General features: G+C 58.0%; 3 protein-coding genes across 21 annotated transcripts in view; 1 reads left to right on the forward strand and 2 right to left on the reverse strand.

Moving 5' to 3' along the window:
• Positions 1 to 397: 397 nt before the first annotated feature.
• On the reverse strand, positions 398 to 5700 carry MRM2 (mitochondrial rRNA methyltransferase 2). The gene is made up of 3 exons (XM_081552567.1): positions 5657 to 5700; positions 3331 to 3620; positions 398 to 1056 (listed from the first exon to the last, which is right to left on the reverse strand). The coding sequence occupies exons 1-3, from the start codon at positions 5662 to 5664 to the stop codon at positions 620 to 622; spliced, it is 735 nt and encodes a 244-aa protein (XP_081408693.1). The 5' UTR covers positions 5665 to 5700; the 3' UTR covers positions 398 to 619.
• A 38-nt stretch (positions 5701 to 5738) lies between these two features.
• NUDT1 (nudix hydrolase 1) lies at positions 5739 to 11272 on the forward strand. 4 transcript variants are annotated; one of them, XM_081552574.1, is made up of 5 exons: positions 5739 to 5805; positions 5936 to 5997; positions 7067 to 7232; positions 10555 to 10700; positions 10957 to 11272. In XM_081552574.1, exons 3-5 carry the CDS (start codon positions 7081 to 7083, stop codon positions 11127 to 11129), a joined length of 471 nt encoding a protein of 156 aa, XP_081408700.1. In that variant the 5' UTR covers positions 5739 to 5805; positions 5936 to 5997; positions 7067 to 7080; the 3' UTR covers positions 11130 to 11272. The 4 variants fall into 4 exon arrangements, with proteins under 4 accessions (XP_081408700.1, XP_081408699.1, XP_081408701.1 ...); XM_081552573.1 differs by having other exon boundaries at positions 5739 to 5997; XM_081552575.1 differs by lacking the exon at positions 5936 to 5997.
• A 351-nt stretch (positions 11273 to 11623) lies between these two features.
• Positions 11624 to 15093, reverse strand: part of SNX8 (sorting nexin 8) — a 60819-nt gene continuing 57349 nt past the window's right edge. For all 16 annotated transcript variants that reach the window (XM_081552558.1, XM_081552554.1, XM_081552553.1 and 13 more), the window contains one exon: positions 11624 to 13861. In XM_081552558.1, the coding sequence (XP_081408684.1) occupies positions 13751 to 13861 (111 nt within the window). In that variant the 3' untranslated portion in view covers positions 11624 to 13750. The remainder of the gene's footprint in view (positions 13862 to 15093) is intronic.

Here is a 15093-nt window from a genome sequence, read left to right on the forward strand (position 1 = left end):
TGTCTGCTTGCTTTGGTTATTACCTTTAAGTCTCTGGAGCCTGGCATGTTATAGAAGCATTTCCAGTTTCACATTGCACCCCCACCCCCACCCCCGCGTGCATAATTCATACCAAATGACTTCCCTAAGGAGCTCTCACTGCTTGAAGTATTTCCGGATCATTCACCACAGAAATGGAAACAAATCCCCAAACTGAAGGTTCAGATTTTTCTACATTACACTGTACACAATAACACCTGGAAACCTGGGGATTGTTTTGCGGCAATGGTGGAAGCCAGTTCCTCTGTAACATACTAACCGTGGTTAGAAAATTCCATAAAGGTGTCTATGTGTTTCTCTGCCTCAGTGTTTTTATGCATCCCAGTCTTTTCATCCTTTTATCTTTGTCTCTTTCTCATGGTAACTCCTCTTCACAAATCATGTTATAACGACCATTTTTTTATGTCATCATACATCGTGAACATTGAATGCAGTTTTGTCTTAAAAAAAGGTCCCCCATCTGTCCTGCCTGCTGCATCCCAGATCCAGCTCGGATCTCCCCAGCCACACTTTAGGTCAGAGCTCAAGCTACATCTGCAGTGAAGAAGAGCCAGAAACAGCAGAAGCAGCGCTCAGTCCTTCAGAGACCTCTCGGCTTCCTTCGGTCCTGTGTGGCCAGGAGGTACACCTCTGATGATTCTTTCCTGCTGGCCTCGGGCTTTACAGTCCTTGTGTTCTGGAATTCCTCAGTCAGTCTCTTCTGTAACCGATGGCTCTGACTTCCAGCCCAGGTTTTACAAAGGAATGTCCCCCTGGGGTGCAGGACATCTGGAACCACGTCCAGAAGGGACAAGCACAAGCTAATGAGCCTGTCATGGTCGAGGCCCCGGACCCCTGTGGCGTTGGGTGCCATGTCACTCAGGATCACGTCTGCTCTCCCACCAGGAAGCAGCTCTTGGATTTTCCGGAAGGTTCTAGGGTCAGTCACATCAGCAGGGCACAGAAATGTTGCTCCTTCCAGGGGGAATATGTGGAGAAGATCTACCCCAAGCACAAAGCCAACAGGAGCACTGGGGTCTAAGGAAGAAATGGTGAAGGTACTTAGTCATTGACACCCCGAAATCTTCCCACAAAAAGTAAATATAACAAAATAATAAAACAGAGATAAAGGGGACTTTCCCTATTGGTCTGGTGGTTAAGAGTGCGTGCTTCAAATGCACAGGGCACAGATTGTATCCCTAGTTGGGGAATAAGATCCCGCATGGCACAGACTAAAGAAAAAAAATATATATATATACATATATATATAAGTCAGGACCAAGAAAAAGAGCTCATGTGCAAAAATGCACAGGGCTTTCCTCACAGGGTTTTCCTCCTAGAAAAACGTGGCTGGCGGGGAGTGGTGGTCTTCCCTCTACATCTGAGGAAACTGAGGCTGGGAGAGGAAAACCTGACTGTCCCAGGGGACAGGCAGACCTGGGGCCACACCCTGGCCTTGATACTCCACCTCTGACTCCATTTCACTCCCCGAGCCTTGCTGTCTGTTAGAGGGTTCTTATCTCTGAGGGGTCTTTTTGATAAACTAAAACAGAGAAGGACACATTATTATATAAAGTGCCTCTGGATTAAATCAACAAATCCATTCTGCAGTTTAATCCAATTTCTTTCAATGTAGAAACTATTAGAAACAAGCCAGAAAACAGGGAAAGTGGACAGATGCTAAATAAGGTAAAAAATTGATACCCTGCCCATGTCTGAGTGATACCAGCTGTGAAATAAAAAGATGTCAGTTTCACTTCACCTGAAAGGAGATTTCCTGCCTGCAAGGCCGCTGCCCCCGGCCTCCCCCTCCCGGCACTACTCCCTACACACCAGGGTGGATCCATGAAGGAACAGTCACAGACTCAGAGCTCGCGCCGCTTAGTAAAAAGGCTCCTCTGCAGGTGAGGGGCAGGGTATTTGATCTTTATCTAAAGATGAAAAGTTCAGCTATTCTGCAGGGCGCCTCATTTTTCAAAGGCTAAAACTCTCTGCTTTCAGCCCTGGAGAATGGGACAGCTCTCCTCCCATTTTACCCACTTGTGCTCGTTCTCTTAACGTCCCATGTACTGCAGCCCCAGGAAGTGCCTTCTAAAAGCAAATGACTTTGGTTGCATTTTTGCAACTTCTTTTGAGAGTAAAAAAACCCAAGCATTTTATGTACAGTCTCTGCTTCTCCCACCTCTTCCTACAGGTTAAACTTCTCCTGAAGAGCAATTAGGGGGACAGAACCTCTAAAATCGGTCGTTAGGAAGTCTGTGGATAGACTCAGTGGTGGGAAAATGAACTGACGTTTTTGACACAGATTCATTCACTTGAACAATTTACTGAGCTTCTAAGAAATGTTTTTAAACTGTTTTAAACCTCCTTGAGGCATCCTATCCAGAGTAGAGACTGATGACAAAACCCAGGGAGTGGCATGCCTGGATCTGTGCTTTCAGCAGGTCACTAAACCCGTGGGTCTCAATTTTCTCACCAGGAAGATGGGCACACACACCCACTCTAAGGTGTACGGGCGAGATCTCTGTGACCCGCCAGTGCAGGTGGTGCCCTCAGAAGTTACAGCAGGAAATACAAGTGGTGAGGACTGTTACCTTACACTGCTCACCTACAGAAGACTCAAAGGCAATCTTGATGCCCATGAGGAAACTGGCTAAATACCAACAGTATAACCATTATCTGGGATAGTATGCAGCTGTTTAAATGGATGGCATCCTTTTCTACCTTGTATGGGTAGTTAGTTGATCTACTGGTCAGAGGCAACATTTTTATATATGTGATCTTAGTTAAAACCCCCAAATATAAAAGAGATAAGAACTAAGTCCCTCAAGTTGGGCCAAAGTGGAGAATCCAGAGCCACGAAGGCTCCCTGGGCAGCCCCAGGAGCAACTCCAGGAAACCCCCAGGTTGATTCAGTTGTCCTGTCAAGGGAAGATGTTGATATATCAGCAAGCAAAAAGAAATCACTCTGCGATTTCTTTGCTGAGGAAAGAAACTTGACTTACAGACGGCCATCTCATTTCGTTGCTGAGGCCATGCATCAGCAACACAGGCACAGGACACACACCAACACGTCTGCCTACACGCTACTATGGTGTGGTCACAGGGAATTTTCACCTTCATGATCCCTTTCTGCCTCCCTCTTTCATTTTGAAAATGTCAGTGTTCTGTGCGTCTCATTCCTACTAAACCAGCACGCAGAAGCATGTGCTTTCACAAGGAGACTTGGCTGCTCCATGTGCCCTGAGGGCGGCCGGCCTGCGTCTAAAACACAGCGGTGGGAAGGCCCCAAGGACAGTGCGGAGGCCCCACCTGCGCCCGCAGCGTTGACTTTCTGCACAGCCACCTGGCTCCACGCGCCAGGAGCAGCCCCACAGTCTAACACCCGGAGGCCGGGCCGGAGGATCTGGTGCCTCTCATTCATTTCCAGGAGCTTGAAGGCACTTCGACACCGGTAACTTTCCACCTTCGCAGCTTTTACAAACGGGTCCCTCAAATGCCGTGTCAGCCACAGGTGCTCAGCGCCAGTCCGGCTCTTGTAGCAACTCCCAGTGGTGTGGAACTTTTGACGCTGAAGGGAAGCCCACACCAGTTTCAAGGACCTGGTGAGGAAAAGGGAGCAAGCAGGTTGGCAACACATAGGCCAGTGGGGCCCCAGGTTCAACCCGCACATTTTTAGAGATGGGTCACTATGGCCCAAGTGGGAGAGGCAACTTGACAAGGCTACAGCCAGAAAGGTGTTATGGGCTGAACCGCATCCCCCCAGAGTCTGCATGTGCTCAGTCATGTCCAACTCTTTGAGACCCCATGGACTGTAGCCCACCAGGTTCCTCTGTCCACGGAATTTTCCAGGCAGGAATACTGGAGTGGGTTTCCTTCTCCAGGGGATCTTCCCAACCCAGGGATCCAACCCTGTCTCTTATGTTTCCAGCATTGGCAGGTGGATTCTTTACCACTAGCACCACATAGGAAGCCCAAAGTCTATATGGTAAAGTCCTAACCCCCAGTACCTCAAGATATGACTGGTCTTTAATGAGGTAATTAAAGTAAAATAAAGTCGTGTGTGTGTGTGTGTGTGTGCTAAGACATTCTAGTCGTGTCTGACTCTCTGCGACCCTATGGACTGTAGCCTTGTCAGGGTTCTCTGTCCATGGGAATCTCCAGGCCGGAATACTGGAGTGTGTTGCCATTTCCTTCTCCAGGGGAATCTTCCCAACCCAGGGATTGAACTCGCATTTCTTATGTCTCCTGCACTGGCAGGCGGGTTCTTTACCACTACCTTAAATGGTAAATGGGTGGGCTCTATCCAATACTGGTGTCCTTATAAGAAGAAATCAAGACACAGACACACACAGGACAAAGACCACAGGAAGACACAGGGAGAAGACGGCCATCTGTAAGTCAAGGAGAGGCTTCAGAGACTAATCCTGCTGATAACTTGATTTCAGTTTTCCAGACTCCAGACACTGAGCCAGTAAATTTCTGCTCTTTCAGTCGCCCATCCTGGGGTGCTTGGTTACAGGAGCCTGAGCAAACTGATACAGCAGGCCTCTCCTCTGTGGTCAAAAGTTGTTTTCTCTCCTTAAGTTTTCTTCAGAAGAAAATCTCAAAGGGTAATGATAGTCACTTTGTGTCAACCAAAGTTTCCCAGTACTGGTTGAAAATACTGAAAATTTCATGAGAGGAACATTCTTTCTCACAGGATACAAATTTTAATTGGGCTTTAAGAGATTTAAAAAAAACACACATGAGGACGGTCCTTTGCCTGCCTTACTTCCACCGCTTTGGCGGGCAGCGCAGAGTCTGACCAACCCGTCACATTTCTTAATAAAACTGAACTCGCCCTGTGTATAACTTAGAAGGGCAATTTTCAAGCCTCTTTGGAAAGTGGGGCTTTTAAGTTTACCGACTGCCATGGGTTCTCTGCACCTCCCTTAATTTAACTCTCAGAACAACCCTACAAAGTATCCACATTCTTTTCTTCTGACAAAAAAAGCCCAAACTATTATTAGTCCCATGGCTCCCAGGCAAAGTTCCCTCAGCATGAAAACATGTTGACAAAGATCTGGAGACAATACCTGTGAACTGCTGCCTTCAAAAGGCATAAGGAGCCTCAAGGAAAGAGAGCATAGTGGTCCTGGGCGCCGAGTTAACTACAACGGTCAGCAGAGGGGTGGAGAGTGGAGTCGCACACCCCGAGTCCACCTGATGTGGGCAGCTGGCCGCCAGCCCCACCCCACGACCAGGGTCCAGCCACACCGGGCTCTCTTCCGTGACACAGGCTTCAAGCCTGCGGTGCTCTGCACGAGCGACAGACACCTCCGCCAGCAGCGCCCCCTCCTCTCCCCAAGGGCCTCTCCAGCCCTCCGTCGGCGCTCCTCGGGCGCCTTGGCCGGTCCGAGCTCGGACGGTTAGCTCTAGCCACCTCGCTCCAGTCACGTCTCCCCTAGTCTCCTCGCTGGGGCTGACCCGACCCCTTTCCGGGCCAGGACGAGGTGAGCTCTGAGCCCCTTTTCGGACCCGAAAAATTGGGCCGGCGTCTAGCCACTCCGCCTCCCTCACACATGCAGTAGGTGCTCCATTAATTCCCACAGAGCGCCAGCCGCCGCGCCCACCAACCTCCCTCCTCACCGCTCACCCGGCCATGGACGCGGACCGCCTCCGGCTGCCGCCACCGGAAGTACGGGTCTCACTTCCGGTCCGCAGTCACGCCCCCGGAAGCGGCTGGCGGGTTCGAAAGGCGCGCGCAGTGCCCGCGTCTGGGTGAGTCCGGGGGCGAGTGCACAGGTAAGCAGAGGATGCGGCCGCCGGAGATGGGCCTGGGGCCCGCCAAAGGGCAGCTGAAGGCCCTTCCCTGACGGCCAGATACAGGAGCCCGAGCCTGCACTCGACGGCGTGTTGTCTCGTTAAACCCTAGCTCCCTGGGGACCCGCCTGACTGTAGTGCCAAGAGCTGTGGCCAACTGGAATTCAACAGCAGGTAGACTCAGGGTTCGGTACTGGCTCTGGTGTTTGATTTTGTCAGACTTAGCTTTTCTGAGCTTCTGTTTCCTTGGCGGAAAGCAGAGACGCCAAGTCTCAGCTCACAGGGTTGTTGGGTCTGTTGAGTGGAATACGTTTTGGAAAGTATATGATCGGTGCCTAATAACTGACAGCTGAGATTCCTAATTAATTTAGGAAGTCGGGGCTTTGCGCCTTAACAGGTCAGCAACACGACAAAGTCCGCAGGTTAAAGGGAGGCTGGACCCAGAGATGCACTTCTGCACGACCAGCCACCAGCACCAGGACCCAGGCCTCGGTCCCTATTCTCGGGCACTGTGACTTCCCAGGACCATCCCTGGTCCCGAATCCTGCATCTCGTCCAGTGTGGGCCCCAGACCGGGATGAGGATGGAGGGACAGGGAGTATGGTCCTGGACCTCCAGCATGTCTCCAGCAGTGACCAGACGTCCCCTGCAGGGTCTTTCTCTGGACCACACACACACACAGCAGGGTTCCAGGCCCTGAGCACCAGGTCCCAGAGCAGCAATAGTTGTGAGCAGGGGAGACCAGCCAGGCCTCGCTGGGTGGGCTCTCCACTGTCAGAGCTGTACATTTCTCGGGAAGCTGGGGGTCTGCTACTGCAGAGAGGCAGAGACCAGAACCCAATAGCCAGAAAGCCCCATAATGAAAAGGTCAAGAGCAAAAGCCAGACGCAAGAACCACTGGGTAAAAAGCATGGTTCATTTCATGCCAGGGGGGCTCAGAGGTGGACGCAGGAGCAAGAACAGCCCTGCGCTAAGGAGAGGCAGGGATGACCTGGCCATTGCCTGACCTGCATCAGCCCAGCAAGCAAAGGGCCCGGGACCGATGCCGCTGGGTCGGGGGGCCGGGTCTCCATCTACCGCAGAAAAGTCTGCCACATCAGGCAGAGCTGGGACGTTGCCTCTCCCTGCTCTCCAGCACACATTCCCAGCCCATCTGGCCCCTGGCCACCAAAATGCTCATGCTTCCACGCACACCCCGTCCACACCCAAATCAAGCTGACCCAGCCCCTTGCCTTCCTCACAGAACCCAAGGGCACCATGCACAGCTCAAGGCTCTACACGTTGGTCCTGGTGCTGCAGCCTCAGCGAGTCCTCCTGGGCATGAAGAAACGAGGCTTCGGGGCTGGCAGGTGGAATGGCTTCGGGGGCAAAGTTCAAGAAGGAGAGACCATCGAGGACGGGGCCAAGAGGTGAGGCCTGACTGCAGAGCCAGCTTCCACAGGGGACAAGGATTCAGGCTGTAGAGCCAGCCCACTGACCACTCAGAGCCACGTGACCTGGAGCACAGGCTGAATCCTTGAGCTTCAGTTTCTTCATCTGCAAAGTGGGGATAATAACAGTATCTACTACCTCTTGGCTTCCCTGGTGGGTCAGTCAGCAAAGAATCCGCCTGCAATGCAGGAGACCACCTACAATACAGAAGACTTGGGTCAGGAAGATCCTCTGGAGAAGGAAATGGCAACCCACTCCAGTATTCTTGCCTGGAGAATTCCATGGCCAGAAGAGCCTGGCGGGCTAAAGTTCATGGGGTCACAAGAGTCAGACACGTTAGCAAACCATCACCACCACAACTACCTCTTAGGATTGGTGTGAGGATTTCGTGAGAAAATAACCGTGAGGACTGACCGGGGCCTGGCACATGGTCTGGGCTGAGCACACCTTGGCTTGCTGCTGTGCGGCGGTGGTTTGGGTAGAAGAGTCAGGGTTCCGTCTTCCTAGCCAAGGGGCTGGCCAGTCACTCAGCGTCCTCATTGGTTGCAGGGAGCTGATGACAAGTGTATCGGGGACCTTTCCCTCAGTCCCAGTTTTTCCTCGACACCAACTAGCTTCATGTGGAAAAGAACTGAGCCCCGAGACTCGGAGCAGTGCCCCAGATCACACAGCCCTCCAGACTGCAGCCTCTTTGCCTTCTTGCCCCTCGGGCTTGTGGGAATGAATTCAACACCCAGTGTCATCCATTGAGCCCACACGGTCTGGCCCAAGCCCTCCTTCCCATCCCTGCCCCCTGCATCAGGACACCCCCTGACAAAGGACTGTGGAGCCCTTGTGGGTGGGAGCTAGGATGGATGGCACGTTCCCACGCCCGAGGCACAGGCTGAGACCGGCCCCAGGGCCCTTGGGGCTCTGGCAGCCGACAAGGCCTCACCGCCTTGCACACAACTCTGCTGTCAGCTGCCGGCCCCTAGGGCGGCTCTGGCTTCTTTCCTTGCATGTGCGTGTAGCTGCTCCTCAGACCCATTCCCTGGCTGCCCTGCTCTGATGAGCAAGGGCTCCGCAGCCGTGGTGTCTGCTGCCCGGCCCTTTGGGGTCCCAGGGCAGACCCCACCTCAGGAACTGGGTTAAGGAGCGCTCCTCACTCACCTGCAGACTCAGGTGGCATGGGGGGCTGGCTCTGTCTTCCTGTGGGCAGGACATACTTGGGGGGGCCCCCTGAGCACCAAGGAAGATGCATTCTCCTCTTAGGGGGAGGGTTGCTGGCACTTGGGGACCGGCGGCGCCTCACAGCCAGGTTCGGGCTCTGGGTGTGGAGCAAGCCCGCCATCCTGGCCAGTGTTCCCAGAGGTGGTGAGGACGCAGAGCGTGGTGTTCAGAGAACTCCCGCAGGCCAGGCCGGAGGAACAGCAGGCGGCCCTCAAGCTCCGTAGCGCGCTCCAGACCGCAGGGTCCCGCACCACCGCCCCGCTCCCACCGGGGCGCACGGCTGCCCGCGGCTTGGTTTACTGTGTCACTCGAGCTGTTCCCCACCTGCCATCCGGGGAACATCCCAGAGATGCAATCAGACACGTTAGCAGAACTGGAACAGTGTCATTTCGGGCTGCCTAATTATGCAGGCCTGAAACAGAGCCTTGGCTCTGACACCGAGATGACCCCACCACGGACTCGGGGAAGATGAACCAAAATTAGTCAAAACAGTGAATCAGTGACGTTTTTAAAAACGAGCTCCGCCAGCCTGCTGCCAGAGGTGGGGAGGCCCCGCTGAATGCTTCTATTACGTCTAATTGGGGAGCCATTTGCACCCCCACTAGCAAAAACACACTTATTTTTTTAGGTCGTGTCTAATTTTGATTCATCATCGCAGTGAATACATTCCGGCTTTCGGGACATCACTCGGGCCACACTGAATGGCAGCAGGTGGACCCAGTTCCTCTCCCGGCCTCACAGGGAGGTTAGGGCGGAGTCTAGGCTCAGGAAGGCGACCGTTTAACCCAACGCCCGTGTTTGATGAACACACTGGTTTCCCTGACTCCTAGTCATGGGCACAGGAAGTAATTATGCACTGTGTTCCTAACATAACTCCAGGATCAGAGCTTAAACAGACCTTTTTTAACCTACAGCTCTAAAAGGTCAGACATAATTAGAACGGTTTTACAGCCACAGAAATAAATTCAGAGCAGTGGGGAAGTGAGAGTTGCTAACAGGAGACACAGGCGCTGAGCTTCACGGCTGCAGGGCTCGTGGGGCCCCCAGAGCCCACAGCAGACCCTCTAGAAAGCGCTGCGGAGGGACAGAACAGAAGCAGGCCAGGGAGGGCTGGCGGCAGAGGGCGTGCCTGAGGGTGCTCGTCAGGAAGGTTTCGTGACGCGCCGGCAGGGTGTTTCTCCTCTGATCCACAGCGGCAGAGAAGCTGGTTGAATTCCTCCAGGTGGAGAATGTTGCTCCACAGCGTTGTGTGAAAAGCACCGGTCCCAGGTACGGGTGCTGTTTGCAGTTTTTTAAGGGGTGCGCGAAGCAGGAAGACCCGGAGGGAAGACTCCAGTGGTCACAAGGGTTCTTGCTGGGTGACCAGGCCTTTGTGTTTGCTAAACTGCCTACAGCGCATACACGGCTTGGGGAAGTGTTGTTAAACAGGCACTCGTGTTTAGGGGGGCATCCTCGTTTCCTCATGAATCAGCTGGCGTGTGAGCTCAGATGGGGCGATCAGGCCCCTGGCCCTTCCTCCCAGCACAGGGCAGGGCAGGGAGAGAAAGGGGTCCTGAGAAGGATGACACAGCGAGGAAGGCCCGAAGCTCATCCCCTGCCATCAAGTTCAGAGGAGGCACGAGGCGAGGGGGCTGGTCTCTGGAGGACAGGGGTGTCTCCTTGGTGAAGAGGGGAAACTCCCCCTCCTCTGGGAAGGCGGCGAGAGGAACCTGCAGTCTGACGCGGAGCTCTGAGCAGGGCAGGCCAGGCCAGAGCGGGTCTCTGGGCAGGAAGGCTTCGGCTCAGGGCCCTGCGGCTGTAGGGGGCGCCGAGCGGGCGGGTGGGGGCTCCCGGCTCTAGTGTGGGGCCCTGTGGGACCGCCGAGCGGCTGCGCGGGGCCAGGCCAGGGCTGCCAGTCGGTGCACCCTGGGTGCTCAGCTGGGGGGGGCACGTCTGGGGGCCCCGAAACAGCATCCCCAAACCCAACCCTTGGCCACACACGTGCGCTCTCCACTCCTCCGTCCGCCCAGCTCCATTCTCTGGTTCCACGTGGACACAGGCGCCTTAACTGTCGCTTCCGGTCCACCTGTCTGCCCGCCCGTCTGTCCGCAGGGAGCTGCACGAAGAGAGTGGTCTGACCGTGGACGCGCTGCACAAGGTGGGCCAGATCACGTTTGAGTTCGTGGGTGACCCCGAGCTGATGGACGTGCACGTCTTCTGCACAGACTGTGTCCAGGGTACGCCCGTGGAGAGCGATGGTGAGTGTCCACGCCGGGGGAGGCAGGCGTGTAGAGCCGGCTGGGGCGGCCCCAGGCCCCTCCCCTCCCCGAGGGCAGGCGCTGAAACACACCAGGGCCTGAGCCGCCATCCTCTTCTGTAAAATGAGTCCGGTCGCCTGGATGAAATAACAAAGGATGCCAAGCTCCTCGCACACAGTAACTCAGTGAATCCCTCGCAGAAAGTCAGTCTGAGATCCGGGCTGGCGCCGGTGACTCTGCCTTTTTGTCCCGGCAGAGATGCGCCCGCAGTGGTTCCGGCTGGACCAGATCCCCTTTGGGGACATGTGGCCGGATGACAGCTACTGGTTCCCACTGCTGCTTCAGAAGAAGAAGTTCCGCGGCTACTTCAGGTTCCAGGGGCCGGACACCATCCTGGACTACACGCTCCGCGAGGTGGACACCATCTAGGGCAGAGCCGGCTCGCCCCAGACCCCAAGACCCCTGCCCGGCCGCGCCCTGGCCTCAGGCCCCCCGCGGCCCTGGGGCCTCCAGTCTGTCTGGAGTACGATCGGATGGAAAGGGAAATAAACACTTCCTGCCAGGCCTCACCATGACCTGCCCAGTCTGTCCTCGGGAAGCCGCCAGACATGCCGGGCTGTGCCCTGCATCACCAGACAGGGATGGGCAGAGACACGGGCCCAAAGGGCAAGGGGCTGGCCGGCGCGGGAGGCCCGCGTGGGGGTCCCGGGGTGCACCAAGGTCCACCTCCTCCCACCCCCTGCCCCCAGGTAAGGGGAAACCGCAGGGTGGTCAGCGCCCAGGGCTCACACCCCGGTCTCATCTGCCATCAGCTGGTTGCCCTCCCACCCCCAAGACAGGCTGTTCCCGTCCTGGCTTCAGACCCCTGGCGGGGGCGGGGGGGCCATCCACCTGCCACACACAGACTCACAGCCAGACGCAACTTTTATAAATATGTTTAATGATAGTTGTTCATGTAGGTTCATTGATAAAAATCTCGGAAAGTAGCTCATTTGTAAACAATTCCAGTTAATTGGATGTGGTGGTCATTGATTCCTGCAGCCTCATAAAGTGCTTCATACATAAACCAACTTGCACAAAGCAAGAAAAAAGGCCTCTCAGATGCAGGACCGCCCTGAGCTCAGACGGCCGAGCCCCGTCCACGTCCCCAGGGCACCGTGCCCCGGCCTGGTCTCCCGTCCCCCCTCCGTAGCTTCACCCAGTGACTAGGCCGTGGCTGAGTCACACGAGTCCACTGGACACAGGCTGGAGGAACACGGCCTGAAGGTACACAGTGCGGCGGCCACGCTTAGTCCTCCCGGAACGGGACCGGGGAGGAGCCGCGGGGCGCCCGCTGGGGTCACAGAACTGGTGTCCTTTCACGGGCCGTGGCCAGGCTCTCCCCGGGGCAAGGAGAGCCTGGGCAGCAGGAAGGACGCAGAGGGTGTGGGGACCCCCACCTTGGAGCATCCCCTCCTCCCCCTCCCCGAGCAAACACTGATCAGAAAGCCCGCATCCAGCAGCAGCCCGGGAGAGGGGGGCGGGGGCTCTGGGGGAAAGGCGCCTCTGTCCCCAGCTGCCGGCAGGGGGACACAGCTTACCCCCCATCGCCCCCTATCCTCCCGACGCCACCTCTCCAGCGCCTGGGATGAGGAAGCGGACTAGAAAGCGCCCCCTACCCCACCCTCGCAGCCCCTAAAGAAGTGCATGCTCCTGGTGTCCACGTGGGAGCCAGTCCTCCAGGAGGGGTCACCCCAGAACAGCATCTCGAGTCTTTGGTGCCACAACTCGCTCTGGTGACCCGTGTGGGGAGGCACCCCCCCATCCTGTGCCGCTGGCCCAGGGCCTTGGGACCTTCAGCTCCCACCGTGGGCCCCGGGGGGGGCCTCCACCGCAGGGTGGGGACGGCAGAGGCCGGCGGTCACGCTCTGCGGCTCCAGTGGACACAGCACCCGGGGGCCGGCCTGCAGGGCAGCACAGCCTCTCTGAGCGGTGGGCGCCCATTTCTACAGAGATCAAAACGCAGACGACAGCCCGCAGAGGAACAAATCACTCAGACGGCCTCTGCCAGTTGCGCTCCAGGGACACACAGCCCCTCCTCGTCCGCCAGGGTACAGGCCAGTCCAGCCTGGGAAGGCACGCACGTCCACTGTGGGGAACTCGGGCCGGGGCGGGACACACCGCGTCCTGGACCAGACGCGCATCAGCTCGTCAGGGACGCCTGCCCATCCCCCAGAGCCCCCAGGCCCTGCACGCGGACCTCAGACAGAGGGCAGACCCCTGCACCAGGCATGTGTTCCTGGGAGACCCTCAGGAGCCCTCCCCTGCAGTCACCCTGCTCCGACCCCCCTGCCCTGAGCAGAGAGCCGTGAAAGGTGTGGGGCAGGCAGGTTCCAGGCCTGGCTTCTCCAATGAGGGTCCAGAGCAGAAACACCCCACCCCAGGCGGCCCAGCCGGAGAAGAGCAGGAGGGAGGCTGGAAGGGGGGGTCCCGCTGCTCTAAAGAGAAGAGATCACCAGCAGACACACGCCTGCGCCCCACTGCGCAGCCAGCCTCGGCCCGCCTGAGAAGGGATGGGCGGCCATCTGAACCTGGACAGATCCGACGGCGGAGGCAGCGGCTCACGAGCCTCCAGACGCCGCAGCCCCTCTGTCCTCCACGCCCCAGCCCAGTGGGCATGTGGATGCGAGTGTGCAAGCAGGCACACACACGCCAGGGCCGCCAGGGTGCTCCTCTGGGAACGTGGGGGAAACCGCTCCAGGGACCCGACACACTCCCACCACCAGGCTGACGGGCCACAGTGTGGTCAGGAGGACAGGCAGGGCTGGGGGCTGCTGCGCATACCGCGCGTAGCCTCGGCCTTGCTCCCCGAGAGGGAGGGGAGCCACGGCTACCCGGACCCCCAGCCCCGCCTGACCCCGGCCTGGCCGCTGGCCCCTCCACAGGGGGCGTCAGCCGGACACACGGGCCCTCGGGTGGGGGCAGGCACCGACTGAGGGAATCAAACAGGGACACACCGTTCGGAAAGAGGCTTTAGTGAGGGCGCCCAGCGTCCCTGAGCCCTCCGCGCACTAGTGGGCAGACAGGCCGTCCTGGGGGGGCCGCGGGGTGGCCGGGGCGCCATGCGGTCCCACGAAGAGGCAGCGCAGCTTGGGCTGCAGGTCGTTCCACACCTTGCTCATCTGCGGGAGGAGAGGAGCAGGCCAGCTGAGGGGAGGGGGCGGCCGGGGGCGACACGCCAGCACAGACACACCCGCGTCCCTGGCCCCAGAGCTGCTGGCGGACGGGCAGGTGGGCTTCCCACCCCTGCACTGCAGTCCCCCAGCATAGGCCAGCCCAGCTAATGGGGGACCCACCACCAGGGGTCGTCCCCCTGCCCCTGCGCACGGACAGACGCGTACAGGACGCCCCGTACGGGATTTTAAGAAACTTTATCGCTGGGTCGCTCCCTGTAATGGCTCTGCAAGCGAAGCCGAAACAACATCCACAGAAGGAACGCAGGGATGAAGCAAGAGCCGGGTGGCCGCGCCATGGCTCCCGGGCCCTGCGGCGGCCTGCAGGGGCAGGGCCGGGGCGCGGGCAGGAGGGGAGCCGTGCCGGCGAGGGGGCTCTGAGACTGGCAGTGGGGCAAAGAGGCTCACGGGCTGCTGAGAGCAGGGCAGCCCAGGGCACGTCTGGTGAACCGAGTCCAGTTCCTGAGTTTGGAGACGGCGGACTGAGTCACCCACAGAGCAGAAACGTGGCACTGCGTCAGGCGACGTGCCCACCTTCCGCCTGTCGCCCTACGGTCCCCAGCCGCCCGGACTGCCTGTGAGCTCTAACCACCGTGCCACCCTTCCCCCGCCCGAGCACCCTGCTGCTGCCTCAGCCGCACCTGCAATTCCCAAACTATGCCCGAGGGCACCCCGGACACCCCAGCAAACTCCAGGGGCACCAGAAACGCGCAGAGGAAGCTCTGCGCTGGTCACAGGCCACGCGGGCCACCGCGGTGAGCCCATCCGGAGCCAAGAGCTGACAGCCAGGGCGGGTGGGAAGGGACTCTGGCCTCTGGCCGCTGTGAGCACCAAGGTGCTGGAAAGCCAAGAACCAGCTGCAGAGCCTCAGGCTGCGGGGTTCCCACAGGAAGCCGGCGGGACCCCTCCCGCCCCTCACGCCGACACCCCACCTCTCTGCCCCCGTCCCGGGCTCCATGCGCTCCGCCTCTGACCTTCCCTGAAGCTCCTCCTGAGGCCAGGGACCCCTTCCTCCCCACCCCGCGCGCCCTGCCCCGCACCCCGTCCCCGCAACCACGAGGACGGCCTCACGGGGCTCCCCGGCTACCAGGACTCTGGAGAGTCAGGCAAGAGCCGTCTCAGCTCCTGGCGCCCCACCCACCCGCCCTCCCAGGTCACTTGTCAAGGTCAGCTGGGCGGCT

Source organism: Giraffa tippelskirchi, chromosome 13, assembly GCF_054371585.1.
Source record: "Giraffa tippelskirchi isolate mGirTip1 chromosome 13, T2T-mGirTip1v1.2.pri, whole genome shotgun sequence".
Classification (NCBI taxonomy): domain Eukaryota; kingdom Metazoa; phylum Chordata; class Mammalia; order Artiodactyla; family Giraffidae; genus Giraffa; species Giraffa tippelskirchi.

What these genes read in the sequence shown, in the direction of transcription:
- MRM2 (XM_081552567.1), bottom strand. An exon ending in AGTCAACGCTGCGGGCGCAG is followed by an intron (nt 1,057 to 3,330) that starts GTGGGGCCTCCG and finishes TTTCTTCCTTAG; the next exon opens with ACCCCAGTGCTCCTGTTGGC.
- NUDT1 (XM_081552573.1), top strand. Translation starts at nt 7,081, where the DNA reads ATGCACAGCTCAAGGCTCTACACGTTGGTCCTGGTGCTGCAGCCTCAG. An exon ending in ATCGAGGACGGGGCCAAGAG is followed by an intron (nt 7,233 to 10,554) that starts GTGAGGCCTGAC and finishes GTCTGTCCGCAG; the next exon opens with GGAGCTGCACGAAGAGAGTG. An exon ending in TACGCCCGTGGAGAGCGATG is followed by an intron (nt 10,701 to 10,956) that starts GTGAGTGTCCAC and finishes TTGTCCCGGCAG; the next exon opens with AGATGCGCCCGCAGTGGTTC.